The 16,846-nt window shown below is 42.5% G+C and overlaps 1 protein-coding gene across 1 annotated transcript; it reads right to left on the bottom strand.

Annotated features, from left to right (window-relative positions):
* Nucleotides 1-549: 549 nt before the first annotated feature.
* mri1 (methylthioribose-1-phosphate isomerase 1) lies at nt 550-16,643 on the bottom strand. Its single transcript, XM_084930622.1, has 6 exons — nt 15,849-16,643; nt 14,677-14,900; nt 8,952-9,121; nt 8,687-8,863; nt 8,370-8,594; nt 550-6,207 (listed from the first exon to the last, which is right to left on the bottom strand). The coding sequence occupies exons 1-6, from the start codon at nt 15,978-15,980 to the stop codon at nt 6,074-6,076; spliced, it is 1,062 nt and encodes a 353-aa protein (XP_084786748.1). The 5' UTR covers nt 15,981-16,643; the 3' UTR covers nt 550-6,073.
* Nucleotides 16,644-16,846: the final 203 nt, after the last annotated feature.

The following is a 16,846-nucleotide window of genomic DNA, read 5'->3' as shown; positions in this document are numbered from 1 at the left end:
CAGGTTGCCAGGCCCTCACAGCTAACACAAAGAAAAGAGAACCACAGTCTGTTCAGTCCACATCTACAGACGGTTTAGAATCACCAGTTAACTTAAACACTTGAAGGAAAACCAGAGTTTGAACATAGACATCTTGCTGTCAGGTGGAATTGTTAACTCCTGTCCCTCTAGGACTGCCATCCCAGCAATTTTATCCCATGTCCCCCAGTCTGCCAAATTTCACAGAACAATCTGCAGAAAAATCCTGCAGCCACTGGTGTCACTGGTGGTGGCAGGCACCACCACCAGTGGGTGTACACATTTGAACTGCATGGGAGGCCTGCTAACAAAAAGGCCTCGGTTTCCCAGTGAACATATGACAAAGACCAAGTATTTGGGAATGAAATGCTCTGGAGAGAGAAATCAAACCCACACATGTTCAAAACAGGAACCTTGTTGTGAGGTGATAGTAGCCCGCTCATCGGCACCTCTGAGGCCAAAGACTTGGTTACTTTTTATGTCATCTGTCATGTATTCACAATTTTGCTCAATAAATGACAAAAAGGCAAATTCTACTTGTGCATTTTTGCTGTGGTTTTACTTCTTTCCTTTATTGATGTGAAAGAGAAATCTCTTAATTTATGACTGCACTTTACAGCATTATATTCATATACGTAAATATATAAAAAAAAAACCCCAAAAAACCCCAGTTCAGAACACTTTCCACATGTTACAAAATCAAACCCAGACCAGGTGATTATCAAGAACAACAACAACAACAACATACTTGCACTTAAAGAGGCCATCTGAACAACACTCCTTCCATGGTAAATGCAGACTGCACCAATCGCTTTATAATGCATACACATCTGCTATGATTAATCGAATCAACTTGGAAAGTATGAGACAGGCGGCGCTGGATTTTGGCACCTCATTATTATCCATGTTTTGGCCTTTTTGGAAGGAGAGGACTGCGTTATATCTTTTTGAAATACGGCATTATATTGCTGCTGCTTAAAAAGCATTAATCCATGATACACAAATACAGTACTGTGCAAAAGTCACCCCTCATTTCTTTATATCTTGCTAAGAAATTGGAAATAACTGCACCAATTTATGAAAACATGGTAACAAATATGTAAGTATATAAGACAAAAAACACTTTCTGCTGTAGACACTTCTACAGACCGGCCTTTTCTTCTTTTGTCCACTTTCCTCAAATTTTTTTAAGAACTCAGAGCACTCCATGCTGAGATATGCAAAATTTTTGGCTAATAGCTATTCGGGAATCACATTGCTGGGGCAAATATACCATTTTACTATTTTATGTAGCAGCCAATGTCCCAAGAAGAACTTTGAAAGACCTTTAGAAAGCCTACAGAACTATTACTCAAGACCACTTAAAAAAAAAAAAAAAAAAAGATAACAGGAAAATGTGGCTTATTAGAAGTGAAATATAAAGAAATGAGGGAGAACTCGAGACATCTGCAAGGTATTGTAATTCAGCTGCAACCTAAAATAACAGACAAGCCTGAATCTAGGCTACTTTGGCAAACTAAAAGCACCGCCACAAATTAATTGTCACTTAGTGTTCAAGATACAAACGAGTGAAAATTTTAATCCATATTTCTTTTCATCAACCTTGTCAATCTGCTCTGCTGCAGGCTGGCGCATTAAGTGCTTGTGTTCATGCATTTCAGTGTTCGAGTCCGTGCAGGCAGACGGAGAGGTAGTGCGTATGGTTGAGGAGGCCTCCCCAGTGTGGTGCTCTAATGGCCTAGTCACTAGGAATCACAAGGAAATCATGAAATAAACCAACAAACCACAGCAGAACAGTTATAATCATGACCTACAGACAAACAAAAATCTTGTACCTCTTAAACAGAAATGACAGGCGACGCATCTAACGGGCCATAAAATTGCTACATATGTCAGGAAAATTGTCTAAAATCCCCCCCCCCAAAAAAGCATGAAGTCTTTAACTTTACAAAACGAAAGAAATTTTTTTAACACTTGCGTGTGACCTACCAGCATCTTTGTGAGTTGAGGTTTGATGGGTGAGAGAGGTGATGATTGATGAGGAAGAAAGTGAAGAAATGAGCTTACATTACAGCATATTTTAAGATATAGACAATAGACACTGTCGTAATTATTGATGTTAAGCTTTTTGTTTTGTTTTTTAAATGATGTTTTCTCAGAACCTCCCTGTGGTCCTGTAGACTAGTGAAGTTGTGTAGTAGACAGTCAATGTGTGAGGTGGTGGTGCCTGTGGCCAGACCTCTGACATCTCTCTAATCGAGTCAGTAAATGCATTTACATGCACATTACCATGCTGGTCTAGAGCACTGCTTTTCAACCTTGATGTTAGTCATAACCCTGCGTAATTACAGTATCGCGTTTCCGCTCATTTATGCATCAGCTGAGCCATCTCAGCAGTTTCCGGCCATTTACACTGATACTGACTGACGCACATAGGAGTACAAGCACGTTTCATGTGTGTTTATATGCACACATTTCACCATTATATGAGTGTGCAGGTAAATCCACTCACTCACAAAAGAGTGGTGACACTGTGTGTAGGAGTGGGATAGCATTTTCTGACACAGAGCATAAAAATCAAAACGCTGTCCGTGTTTTTAGGGCGTCTTTAACAAGGTTTTGTTCTTTCTGCACGAGGCAGAAACGTTTGAAAAGGCATAAAACACGCCGCCAACAGGCAAGTCTGAGATTTCAACATGCCATCGGGCTTTGTATTTTTAAATGAAACAAAAATGTTACCATTCAATTGCTATGGCCGAGTTTCAGGTAATATACAAGGAAAACCACAAAACAAAAAACCAGACTGCGATGCAGTGCAAGCTGTGAATTTTGAAAATCATATTTTCCTTCAGGAATTTCTGCTACTTTTCACAATCTGAAGTATGTGCAAAGGACTCCTCTGCACATCTGCAGAGGAGCCATTAGGCCTGTGATTGGACAAAGACGTAGGCTAGATCTAATAAAGCCTGAAAACAGAGTGAAGAGATGGTTCAGAGGTCTGGTTTCCTCTGAGAGCACTTGAATTACAATATGCTGAAAGGTTATTAAAGGATTTTTTTGTCTAATAACCACAAAAAAAATATTACTGCCTACCTCAACCTTTAAGCACTCTGGCAACACGATATGAACTCTGTTGAAGGACGGAGCAAGGGGACTACTGCCTTACATCAGTAAGCTACAATCAGGCTGCACCTGTAAGGCAGCAAACAGTGTGGACCTGGTGACTTTCAGTAAATGATTAGGTGTCAGCACGCAGATAAGAGACGTCTGGGATGTTTTTAACGAAGCCTCTCGCAACGACAAATGCACCGTAAGCTCACAGGCCAGGTGGCAAAAATTCAGTGCATTCAAATCACGATACAAGACCTCAAAACACAGGCTTGCATCAATCAATCTGCCTAACGATGCTGGATTTATCAGTTAGTAATTTGGCAACTAACTTGAAGGAGACTTCAAGTTACTTAATTCACCCAACGGTCCAAATATTGGGTGTAAAATTTCAACTAGTATTTTGTGTGAAAATGCTTTATTTTCTGTTATAAATGCACACATATTGTTACAATGCTGGATGCTCATAAAGGGATTTCTTAAAGGTCTTCCATGGACATGAGCTAAAATGGCTTGTTTCAGATGGCAAATGAACTGGAGGATAAATAAAATAAACAAGAACTATTTTGAACTGTGAATCATTCAAATCTACTCTACTAGAGCCCAAGAATAAAAATATGGAAAAAAGCATAATAGGTTCCCTTTAAACAACTGCTATATTGTTAGGATATTCATTCTTTTCCTGTACAAATAGTTTCAGCACTAGACGAGTTTGGCATTTCCTACTATTATGAAATTCATTTTTCCTTTATAGTCCTGTTCTTTCATCAGGATAGAGAAAAGAAACTCAGGGGCCAGAAATGTCAAACAATAACTTCCAAGAAAAAAAACAAAACCTTTGTGTACTTCTTGATATCGACCGGCTTTCAGTCGCTCGCGGCACAGATTTCGGCGAGTCGCGAGCATGTCTGGGAGTTTATGAGGAGGGATTAGTCCAAGCGGTCGAAACACATTCGAAGGTGAGCGCAAAGGCAAGAAGTGGCTGAGTGTCTGACGTCCGGCCCCAAACGAAAACAACATTTATACGACTTAAATGTTACATTCTCATTGGTGGTGGCGTAAAAGTACATAACGCAGAAGATGCCCTCCATCATAAAGGAGTAGTTCATGCCCCCACAAAAAGAGACAGTCAGCTCCTGCTCACCCCCACATTAAATTTGTGAGTCTCTCAGGTTTGTATGGCCCAACTAGTTAGTCTGAAATCTAAGACTTCACCTTTAGACTAAGTTTTGTGTCTCTGACACTTTGAAACGCCATCATGATGTCAATACTGGAGGGCTTTAAAACTGCATTGATTTGTTTTCCACACTTTAGTGGCAAAACAAACTAACAACACACAAAATAACAGAGATATTAAAAGAGTATTTTGGTATTTATTTGGCAGTTAAGAGCAGCTTGACATAAAGGCAGAGATGTGGGTGTATGACACGCAACAAAGGACTGAACACTGGAGATTTCACTCACATGGTTTGGAATATAATCATTAGGCTGCTTAACCCAATGTTAAAACAAGCCATCAAGGCGGATGTGTTAGCAAAGCGGTTTGTTATGATGACACTGTGGTCACAGAGCAACCTAACCATTAGCTTGGAGTCAAATCAAAGCAACTATCTCTTTCTTCTGCTTGTCGGCTGTGTCTGTCTGCTGCGTCACGCAGAGCAGGAAGTGTGAGAGTAAAAATCCTTTTTTGTGCAGCTTTTCGTGTGTTGAGGCTGATGTAGTCAAATGCACCATCTGGAGAGAGATTCGTTTCTAAGCAGGAAAGCTGACATCGAAAAATTATTTTAAAAGTCTTGACTGATGTGCACACAAGCCAACAACTAAACCTTAATTTTGAGGCAAACTACTCCTTTAACTCCTTTTTTTTTTTTAATGATTCTTCCTTACAGAGAAGGGTGACAGGCAGCCCAAAGTGCTGACCAGCCTCCAAACTCCCCGGATCTAAATCTGATCGAGCGGCCGCGGGATGCATCAGAAAGAGACCGATCTGGACCCGTTTCTGCAGGTGATTTTAATGCTGTGGCTGATCAGTTTATACAAGTCTATTATGAGAGTACATGTGTGGTATGATACATTATAACTGGGAAGAGCAAGACGCAAATAAGGAGTGAGGTATAAAAGTAGCCATGTGACGTTAAAGGCTTCAGCTGACTAGCGTGACCGATCGTTCAATTATTTTGACACACAAAATTCTTCCATATTAAGACTATGAGCTAAAAATGTGAATTTGTCTATTACAAAAAAGTTCCTACACTGAGCAAAAGAAATGAAATGTTAATATAACATTTTTAGATGGGAAATGTATTTTTTACATAACCGCTTATTTGGATGAAAAAGCGGCGCGTTTCACGAGCAGGGGTTAGTTTCTACATATGTACACACTACCAGCAAGGATATATATATTTACAAGTAGGTAGCAGCATTTTAGAAACCACGACTTGTTTCAAATTAAAGAACCAGTCGTGCTATTTAGGCTTTCGTTTTATTCTTTAAGTTGTTAAAATGTGACTTTCGTAAGGTCGCATTTAGGTTTGTTTGTCAAATTGAATTTCTGGGTTCAAGTCCAGCTGAGCTTTTTTTTTTTTTTTATTGGTACAGAAGCCATTTGGAAAGAGAGAGAGGCTGAAAGAGACAATGACAGATGCAATGGAAAGCTTTGGAGGTGAAAGGTGAAGACAGAACAGGGATTTAAAAGAAAGGGGAGACCGCACGTGTGTGGCTACTCGACTCCCTGCAGTGAGACTCTATGTAGCTGTGTATGTGGAAAAGTGACAAACAAGATTTTTTTTTTTCCTGTGTGCACCACTGAATGCAACAGTGACTGTGTATTGAACAAAATTCAATTAGAAATACAACTGTGCGGTATCTGTGATGATGAGAAAGTGTCTCTTAGTGTGACGTAAACGTGCAGTGGTGCGCACGGACCAGCAGGAGGAGCCGAGTGGCTCTAGAGGGCAGTGAGGCGGCCGGTGAGCGCCGCCTGGAGCTCAGAGGGGAGGAAGACTCCCAGCTCTGTGATGATGCCCCCTGTGATGAGCTGGTGAGGGGTCACGTCGAAGGCCGGGTTCCACACTTCGATACCTGCAGGAAACGGCCGGGAATGAGGTGTTAGTCACACAACACAATTCACAGGTTATTATAATGCAAGTGCACTAACGTGTAAGTTAGCTGTACTGAACACAATGTTGAGAATTAAAACCCAGTTGAACGGTTTGACTCTGAGCCCAAAGTGCTCCTTGTCAGTTGTTTAAACATTGATTTAAACAACAAGATGAAGATTGATTAAAAAAAAAAAAAATCTATCATCAATATGAATAATCATTTGATGTGTCGCAATCTGTTGCTGTGATGAAAAAAGTCTCATCATATTGAAGATGTGAAGATTGCTGAGTCAAAAAGAGGCTTGAATAACTTTAAGACTCTATGTCTGAACTAAATGTGCCTTAATGTGAGTTTTCGAACACTGTCTGCACACTTAGGATTCAATTATTATCATTAAATACTGTCAAGCAAAACAGACGCCCAAAAAGCTTAAAGTTTGACATCTTTTCCACTCGAAAAGACTCGAATCAGTCTTACTTATGTACAAAAACTATAAGTAGGTCATAATAAAACATACTCTTATTTACAGTTGCTGTTACTGCATTTTTGTCCCGGTCAGAAGCAGAATCATTTTAAAAATGTACGTTTTTGTTAGGTTTTCCGTCTTTTCCTGTTAATACAAACTGAAAGTGGGTAAGCGATGACAGAGTGGACGCTGAGTGGACTGCCCTCTTGTTTTTAAACTAAACATCGTGGTTTTAAGTGATACATGTTCATATTTCTCAGTACACTGGATTAAAATGGAGGCTATGATATGGTAAATCATAGTATCGGAGCTCCACTGATGATAGCTTTCTTTCTCTAATCGCGCTACACTCAGGGTGAACATACTCAGAGTTGATTTAACTAAGTCTGATCAGCCTTTCTGGATATTAAGAGTCTCCCACAGTTAGACTCAGAGTTTGTTGAACCTGCTTTCTGTCTCGGGTTTATTATTCCTTCAAACAGCAGCAGGACTACACCCCACACTGCTCGTTACGCATTTCTTTACTGTGGTAAAGAAATGCGTAACGAGTGCAACAGTGTGGTTCTAGTACACCAAAACCTTAACTAAAGGTTAATTCATAATTATTAAAGTCTGTGGGGAAAGTTAAAGAGTGGAAAAAACGAATGTGCAAGCACACATCCTCGTCCCCGGGGGCCTGTGTACTCATTAATTCAGCACAATTACTGTGATGTCACTGGGTACCTAGAGATTAAATGACTCCACTAAGCTCTCACAAGCTCAACTAAAATACATTTTCAAGGTTTGATCCGACAGACTCAGACTCAGGTCCAAAGGGCTGCAAGTCAGACTCAAACCTGGGCTTCAGCCGTAGGGTATATGGGCACTTGAGCTCAGTAGGGCTGCTCTGGGCACTCCAAAGTGCATAGCATTAATATATTTACTGATAATCCAGGCTTAATTTGCCTTCACACATTTCCACTGTGTTTCTGTCCAAGCACAGGCCATTTCCACACATGAACTTTGGCCAGCTTTGCACAGTTCTTTCTGTAATGCAGCACAGAGCAGTGAACAGTCTGCTTCAGATGCATGCGGTTCAGCTGAAAGGAGCTCCCCATGTAGAGGCAGCTAGACACATGACACCCACTCACTAGCACTGAATGCGCCAGACTGTTAGCTCCATAATTTGTTCAGCAGCACATGACATCACACAGACTTTGTACTGGAGAGCTGGGAGGTTAAAAACCAGTTAAAGTCCCACCTGAATGCGTCTGACATTTGCGGTGTCACGTACACCTCTGTGGGCGGTGGTGCATGTGTGAAAATGACTCTGTTCTCTTATCTCTATCATGACACTGACTAATAAAGACGCATAAATGGCCTGCAAGAAAGTTCAAGAAAGAAAACCTGGTGAGAAAATAAAAAGGACGATGACAGAAGAACTTTGTGTGCACATTAGTGGCCACAGGGCGCCTCTGTGCAGGACATATGAGCTAACAGCCTCCTTCACTCTGGCACTTACGTTTCATGTGATGCCAATTTAACTCTGAGTGTGTTCGGTGCTTAAGCCTCTGGGCTGACTTTGGAACTGGGCCAAGCTCATCTCCTCTCCAACCTTGATGCTTTCCTGTCAATACTCTACCGAGCTCGCGCTTATTTAAGTGCTCTCTCTGCACAGACATCCCTCACGCCTTACCTGGGGCAGCGATGGGAACCCCGTTTATAGAAGTGAGTTCCTCGGGGGGGCGCACTTCGATGATGATGTCCCTCCCGCTCTCCAGGCTCAGGTCACACGACGTGCTGGGTGCCGCCACATAGAAAGGTATCCCATGGTGCTTAGCGGCGATGGCCAGCTGGTACGTGCCAACCTTGTTGGCTGTGTCACCGTTAGCAACCACCCTGTCTGCACCCACCACCACAGCTGAGGGAGAAAACAGCAGAAAGGAAGTCTTGAGAAAAAAAACGTGAGGTTTTAGTGAAGTGAAGGAGACGTGATGGGACACAAACACACACCTGTGATGTCCATCTCCCTCATGGTGAGGGCTGCCATGCTGTCTGTTATAAGCGTGGCAGGGATTCCCTCCGCTACAGCCTCGTACGCCGTCAGTCTGGACCCCTGGTTGTACGGCCTCGTCTCTGTGCAGTACACGCGCTTCAGCCTGCCCAGCGCGTGGAGGCTTCTCACCACGCCTACACACAGACTCATATCAGTTACAGTGCTCTAAATATTTCAACAACCACCTTCTTTTCTCATTCAGAGCCAGCGTTCCAGTCTCACCCAGCGCCGTCCCATATCCAGCTGTGGCCAGCGAGCCGGTGTTGCAGTGTGTGAGAATGGTCACCGAGTCCCTGGGGACGCCAGAAAGGATGTGCTGAGCTCCATAGTTACCGATCTTCCTGTTGTCATTGACGTCACGCTCCAGCATGTCTTCGATCCAGGCAATTACACTGCAGGAGGGGGGCCACAAGAGGTGGGAATTGAGAAGAGGATATATGTCTGCCACTGTGGGCTCGATGTGTCCATCATATCTGCAGGAGCAATACGGCTTTGTGTTTCTGTTTGTCATGACTTTGCTTTCTCCGCTTTTCTCATACACAATCTTTTTCTTCATGCTGTTCCTTCTCTTTTTCTGCCACATCTCCCTCATTTTCTCTCACTTTCTTACATTATTCTTGCTGCACAGTCTCGATTCCTACCTTGCAGACACGCATTATCAAGTAAACACTTGCACAAGTTTTTTTGGAGACTGGCCCACAATTCAAACCACACCAAGTTTAAAGTAACATAAATCTTCCATGGTTACCTGCTAGGTCTTTAACTCCACCACTACAGTGTTTCTCTTCAGCCCAACTTATTCTCAGATGAATGGACGGGTTCTTATATAGAGCTTTTCTACTGTACACCTTATACAAATATGCCTCATTCACCCAGTCACACAATCACTTTTCTATGCTTAAGTGCTTTGTATCTAACATTCACACTCAGAGAGTAACTTGGGGTTAGTACCTTGCCTAAGGATATGTGGCATGCAGGGATCAAACTACTATCCTTCCCATTAGTGGGTGACCTGCTCTACCTGACCAGGTCTCTGAGCTACAGTCACCCCAAGCAATGTGACTCACTGCTTTGTAATGGAAATCTAACATATTTATTTAACACGTGGGAAGGGAGCTAGTCACCTTTTCAGTTTCCTCAGTCTTTAAAAGGACACTTGGTTTGGACAGGGCTCGAATGACTCGTAAGTCAGTGTTCCAAGTGGCTTAACGAACAAACCTCTGAAAAATGTTCAGGTGAAAAAGCAGCCAATGTCCAAAGAGACCATTTGACTCCTTGAAAGCAAATTATAACGAGCGTGCTGCACAATACCAGCTTAAAGGTCAATTAAAATACATGTTAAAAAATTGCCTGTTTTCAACAAATTCCTTTGAGTGGATGTTAACGACTGACATGGCGTTACTTTGATCCCTGACCTAAAAACAGTGACGAAGACGAGGGCCCCCTTATGTTCAGCCCACTGACACGAAAGTCAGGAAAACATTCAATCACTGATAAGCATAGAGGCCAGTGACTGATGAACTGAAACACTTGCTTCTTAACTGGAACAGTTACCATGAAATGCACGTATTGGTGCAACCGCAGTAAATATCGATTCATGCTTTGGCACCAGCATTTTCTTCTTTTAACTCTACGTAGCTTTCTGCATAAAATTTAAGTGAATCGCTGCCTTGAGGCCGGGGTTACTGTAAAGTAGATCACTCCCTTCTGTCAAAAACAAGTTGTATCATCTGCCCCTGACAGATATTATCCACCTAGACTGAACCTTTTCCGTCACCAAGAAACACCAATGTCTTTCACACGTGTTCTTTTCCACTTGTCTGAAAATAAAAACAAATCAAATTGCTATTCAATCACTATTTAACAAGTGAACCCTGTAAAAATTACCACTTGATAATTTGGTTTTAACACTAATAAGCTGCAAAAATGTATACTATTGATGCTTTCCAATTTTCACTTCACAACTGATCCGATAGCTTCCGCAACTTCTTCAACAAGACACCTGCAGCTGGTGTTAAATGAGGAAGTGTTACAGCAGCAACTAACTCGGGAGACACCATTCAGGAGGAAAACTGAAGAGCCGAGAAGATTTCGTGTAACAGAACAAGTTCATACAGAGCAAACAACTGAAAAGTTGACAGTAGAGCCTGACTGATATATCGGTGTGGCTGACACTAGCTTTACTTTTTCATTTATTTTTTGTATTCTCATTTAACCCTTCTGAGGTAAAAGAGAAAACTATTTGCTAGGGCTGTGCGATATGACCAAAATCTCATATCCCGATGTAAAACATCTATCGTCCGATAACGATATAAATCACAAAAAAAATTATATTTTCTGTAAATTCTGTGAATCTCGGGTAGGTGAAGTGTTTCCAGCTGGGCGTCCTGTACCTGGAGTTGAGTTTTTTTAACTGATGCATGAAACTACACATTTTTAGACATGGGTTGTAACGGCTGCCGTTTTCTTTGTGAGTATTTATTACACGGCGTGCTGCGGGGAAAAGCCTGTTCTAACGTTTGAGTCTAAGGTTTATTTTTTAGCACCTGACGGCTCTTTTTTGCTTCTCATCCGTAAACACTGCATCTTTCACGTGGTTCAGTTTATTTTGAAAAGTCTCAACAGGATCTTGAGCTTTATTGTGAAAGGTTTATGTGGAAAATAAACAAGCGGACATGCGATGCTGTTACCGTCGTTGTTGCTAACGACAACCCATAAAAACAGGCGCTTGTCCGTCTGTAGTGTGGTTATATTAAATATAAGAGAAAGAGAGAACTTTAAGAAATTAATATAGCCACTACAGTGACCATCAAAACGATGAAAAAAAAAATATTGCCGTAAACAGTTTATTTTGCGACACCACGAAACAAACGATAGCGTAAAATGAAACGATAGACGTTTTTATATCGTCATCCGATATATATGGTTATATCGAACAGACCTACTATTTGTGGATATGCTCATATTGACGTTTATGACGGCCAATAAATGAAAATGGAAAAAGTAAAGAACAGACAAGAAAAACGCCATTCAATCATGTTATGAGCATTGATGCTGCATAGTTTATCTACCAGAGGAAACTCTTTGATCCGAGCAGTCGGGCTGAGTGTAAACGAGTAATTCATGATTTGCTGTGGCAAAAAAAAGATTATTGCTGAACAGCACCGATATATTAAGACTCATAAATAAGTACACATAAAAAAGTGAAGTGTGTTTGTTAGGCATGTCTGAATTAAGAAAATCTCACCTGATGTCAGATATCGCCAAATATTAATATCGGTCAATATCAGTTGGCAATTTTGCTTCTGCATTCAACAGCATAAAGTCTGTGAATCCTTTTGATAAATGAACGTTTTTAAAATGCAAATTTTTTTTTTATTCCTGATGAAACTTTTACAAAGCCAGCTATTCACAGTTTGAACCCTTTATTCTTTACCAGATGTGCAAATCACAGAGTGAAGGCATGTGTCCACATAGCTCTGCATTTCCAGCAAGTTACCCACTACTTCATGCAAAACAAGGAAATCGGAAAATCTTTGAATCATTGTTAGGACCCAAAGACCACGTGGCTTATTTCCTGCCTCAAATGTTGGAAAGAAGGTAACTGGATGTCTTTAGGAGTTTTTTTGTCTTTGTTTTGTTGAAGACGTTTTAGAACTGAAGAAACGTCTTGGATAAGAGGCGTAACTTTCAGAGAGTCCCAGGTCATAAAACCCTAGTGGGGTCTGTCCTGTTTGGAGGCGTTTCTAGGAGCCGTTAACCCAATCTTGGTCACGCGAGTCATCGCATGAGCCAAGGTGAGGGAAAAATGTTTGGGTAATTACCATCACTGTGGCCGACGACTAAAACCTCTGAGATATTGCCCCACCCCGCCATTGTGCGAGCTATTGAGGTCACATAAGGCGAGGTGTGGGTGCGAGTTCAAAATACCTATCTGGGATTTCAGGAATCCACTGTATGTCATGAGAGCCTACACAGACACATCCATCAATCCATTTTTCTGCAACTTTTCCCGGACCCGAAGACGGCACTCCACCTCTTTTAGGGTTTGGCGGTGCCAATTCTCATTCTTTACGTGTCACTCTCAGCTGGAAAATGCCCCAGTGTAAGCTGGAGGTCATCATTTAATGAAAGCAGAAGACCCACAAAAATGAAAAATCTCTCCATAAAAGTTAAATGGCACCTCTAGCAGTGTCCAACTCGAACCAAGACTGACTTACTGCGAACAACATGAACCAAGCTCTCACTGTGTGCCTGTGGTTATAACAGCAGGCCACAAACCCCAAACCGGTCTGGTGGAAACTACTGAAAATCTGTAAAACTAGTCAATGTCCATCTCAAATAAAGATAACTTCAACAACTGCATGGATTATTTGTGATACCAAATGATTTCAAAGTTTTCAGTTAAGCTGCCATGTTGATTTGGGTTTGAAATCATAAATCAGACCACACAAAGCGTTTCTCCGATCAGGTGAACTCTTTATAAGCCTGTAGAAGATCTAGAACATCTGTCAGTCATCGACTATCTAACTGATTGTCCATCACGTGGCCAATGCCGGGGAACGGAGTAATCTCTCGCATGACATAACACCAGTCCAAGGGAAGTACCAGAACTCATGATACGATCACGGTATGTTGCAGACAAGAATAATATTAACACAGTCCATTGATTCTGTAATACAATCCAAGCAAGATATCCAAGATACAATTAAAACAAATATCCTTAAAAAGGGAAAAAGCTGGAATGTCTTTTTTTCCATAGCATTTTTGTGCTTCTGTGTGTGGCTAATAGGGACATGGTTAACTTGTTAACCCACCTCCATAATGCAAACACCGTGATCCAAAAAAATCCAGAAGTGAGCTACCAGTGCTGGTAAGACAGAAACCCTGGGAGTTTATTTTTCACTTAAAGCATGAAGACAAAGGCCGGTGTGAGAGCCGTTTGCGTAAACAAAGAAGAATGATCTATCCAGCTGTAATTAGGGACTAAAAGTGGATTTACATCAGCTGAACAGATACTGAGAAGATTCACCTGATTATTTACATTTTTCTTTGGTTCAGCCAGTTTTTTTAGTCCGTCTTTGAGTGTAAAAAAGCTCCCCTGCGTGTCCTCCACTTGTCTTTTACTCGCAAACGCACACACCGTGAAACAAAAAGTTCAGGAGATGAGACGAGCGAGAGTCTCTGCAAACGTGTTTACATTAAGTTCTAATTTAAAAATCAAACACGCAAAGTCAACAGACAAACACCGCCCGACGTTTCACTGTAGCTGCTCCTCACATTCATTTTAAATAGCACAGAAAGTATGTGCATCTCATATGTCAGCCACATGTGGAGCCTCTGACATCAAAGGGAATAATGATAACAGTGTCGCTTTAATGCATTAACGAAGAAAACATGCTTTAAAAAATAAAATAAATTTAAAATCACTCTAACCACCAGCAACCCACGAGGACACTGCCCATTGGTCCAACACCTCAAAGAGGGGGAACTCCTTAAGAGCCCCTGCAAACCTTCAAAGAAACAATGCAGTATATACTGCTATACAGACATCATCCCCCACTCCTGTTGTGCACTTCATCCTGCTCATCTTTACCGGCACACTGCTGCGTTTTCTGACCCCAAACCACCATCAGTAGACCAGGAAGTAATTTGAAACTATCATCAAAAATGTGGATCAGCAGCATGCATGTGAATCGCTGCTCATAACAGCAGAAATGTATCAATTACTCCACAGAGAGGGTTTTTTTAGGTAGATTAGAAGTTGAGAAACGAGCCAAAGATTTTGGTTGGGATTGATCAGTGTAAGGTGGTCTACAGGTCCCGGATTAACAGACGTGCAGGACCCGAAGAAGAATACTGTCTGTTATCTGATTAACTAAATGTGACTCCATTGATTTTACAAAACATATCAAACATAACCAACAAACCGCAAATTGTTGTCTACCTTTCTCTGAGCTGCTCAGAGTTCTTCTCCATACTCTCATTCTCTGCAAACTCCATCAGCTCGCGGGCGGCGCGGCCCATGTTGACGGCGGTGGGCCTCGCTGAGGTCAGGTGACACAGAGACTCCCTGATGAAGGTCACAGGGTCGTCACCTCCGGCGCCTGCCCGCAGCTCCACAGCCAAGCTGAGACAGCCAACGATGGCGATGGCCGGAGCCCCGCGCACCTGGAGGAGAAAAGGAAGAGGACAGTAGTCATCATCATCATCATCATCATCAGTTTTAAAGAGGATGATCAATGTTATTCCAGCACAAAGCTGGAAGTGGGTGAACACAGAGCCAAAAGTTGTCACGACAGCTTTGATTAAAATGATCTCATCTCTGTTACTGGAGTCATTTCTCTCGCTACCATTAGACTTTATTAACATGACATCACCCCTCTGCTTATGGCACATTCCTTCACTCTGACACACACACACACACACAAACACACAAAGGATCAAACAAACAGCTAGTGAGTGTGTGTGCAACTCGAAAGACAAAAGGTCTAGTGTCTTCTTGGCTCTTATAATAACAATAATAATAATGATAATAATAAACACCTTAAAATGCTCCAGCTGTTACAGAACTTGAGCGTCTTACATGTATGTGAACACTCAAGTATTTCAGGATTTCAGGTGTGGAGACAAACTGGAGCTGGAGGTGTCACCGAGTGCAGCACAAAACCAAAAAACGCGAACAAAAAAAAAAAAAAACCCTGGCAAAGGTCATTAATAATTCATCAATAATCTCTCCCAAAGAAAGGAGGAGGAGGAAGAGAGGGGGGAAGGCATATTTCATGGCTGGGTGGCTCACTGAGCGCAGACACCCAGTTTTATCGCGCTTACACATGATGTGAAAACTATAAATAACGGATGGTTTAAAGGTAGGTGAGACGATGCTGCAGGTAGGTCCAAAAACAAAAATACAGGCCGACGGCGGCGAGCACATGTATGTGTGCCTGCATGCATGCAGCGGTGAGAGCACAAAAGACCCGACACATACAAAACAAAAAGCAAAAAAAACCCACACATGCATGACGGGAATGAATGCACATGCAGCAGGCGTGCAGGGCAGGCTGGGGGAGCGGGTGAAAGGAGAAGGTTTGGAGAAAGGGGAGAAGAAGAACCCCGTACCTTCATGGACTTGATGGCCTCGTAAGCGTCCTGCACCGAGCGGATGTCATCGTAAACGGTCTGGTGTGGCAGCAGCAGCTGGTTGAGGATCTGCAGAGACCCGGTCCGGTAGCGGATCGCTTCTAGCGTCATGACCGAGCAACGAGGCAGGATAGCGGGAAGGGGGTGAGGGGGAATAACGCGGATGGACCGGTTGCCGGCGGGTGCGCGCACACTCACTCACTCACTCACACTTACACACACACACATATACACACACTAACACACTCACACACACACTCGTTCTCCCTCTCTGAGCTGATCCACGCTGAAGTGACCGCGGCCTGGCTGTCGGCAGTCCCGTCGCAAAGAGGAGGAAAGTGTAGCGGGAGGATGAGGAGGTGCGGGTGGGACGGAGGAAGGAGAGGAGAAGGTGGTGTGCTGTCTGCTGTATGGGAGGATGAAAGGGAGAGGAGTGAGAGAAGGGCTGGAAACCTTCACACACACACACACACTGACAGACGAGCAGGAAGGCAGACACGGAACCACGTGTTCATCCGAGCAGGAAGCCCTCGCCTCGGTGTCCACGCCCACTAAAGTCTCGCGGGGTTGTCCAATTTCTTTAAGGCTCCCCTCTTATGCCTCTGTGCGCCATCCCTTCCCCCAACATTTTCCTCTTATTTTTTTCTTTTCCCCCATCTTTTGTCTCGGGAAATTTCACACACACGCACGTTATTAGCATAACACCAAAGAACCACGAGCTTCCCCCAACAACAGCAGACTCCTTCTGCAAAGACAAGTCTATTTTTGTCCCAAGATTTTATTGTTTCTGTCTTCTGGCGACACCTCCTCCCACCAAGCACCGCGTGCTCTGTGTGCAGTAATCACTGCAAAAACCAATCCAATATGTTGCCGGAGTAGATTTTAATGGGGGATCCTGTCAACGGGACTGTGGGGGCGATGCCTGTTAAACACAGTGCAGATATATATATATAATCAAGATTATTATAAATGGAAAA

The sequence above is a fragment of the Perissodus microlepis genome, chromosome 6 (genome assembly GCF_051167445.1).
Source record: "Perissodus microlepis isolate ML-2025 ecotype Zambia chromosome 6, ASM5116744v1, whole genome shotgun sequence".
Lineage (NCBI taxonomy): Eukaryota > Metazoa > Chordata > Actinopteri > Cichliformes > Cichlidae > Perissodus > Perissodus microlepis.
Note: the sequence above shows the minus strand (reverse complement) of the source record. Positions and strands in the feature narration are given on the sequence as shown.

Coding starts and splice junctions, on each gene's coding strand:
- mri1 (XM_084930622.1), bottom strand. CDS start 15,980: ATGACGCTAGAAGCGATCCGCTACCGGACCGGGTCTCTGCAGATCCTC. Junction 14,901..15,848: donor AGGCCATCAAGTCCATGAAG/GTACGGGGTTCT, acceptor TTTCTCCTCCAG/GTGCGCGGGGCTCCGGCCAT. Junction 8,595..8,686: donor GAGGGAGATGGACATCACAG/GTGTGTGTTTGT, acceptor TTTCTCCCTCAG/CTGTGGTGGTGGGTGCAGAC.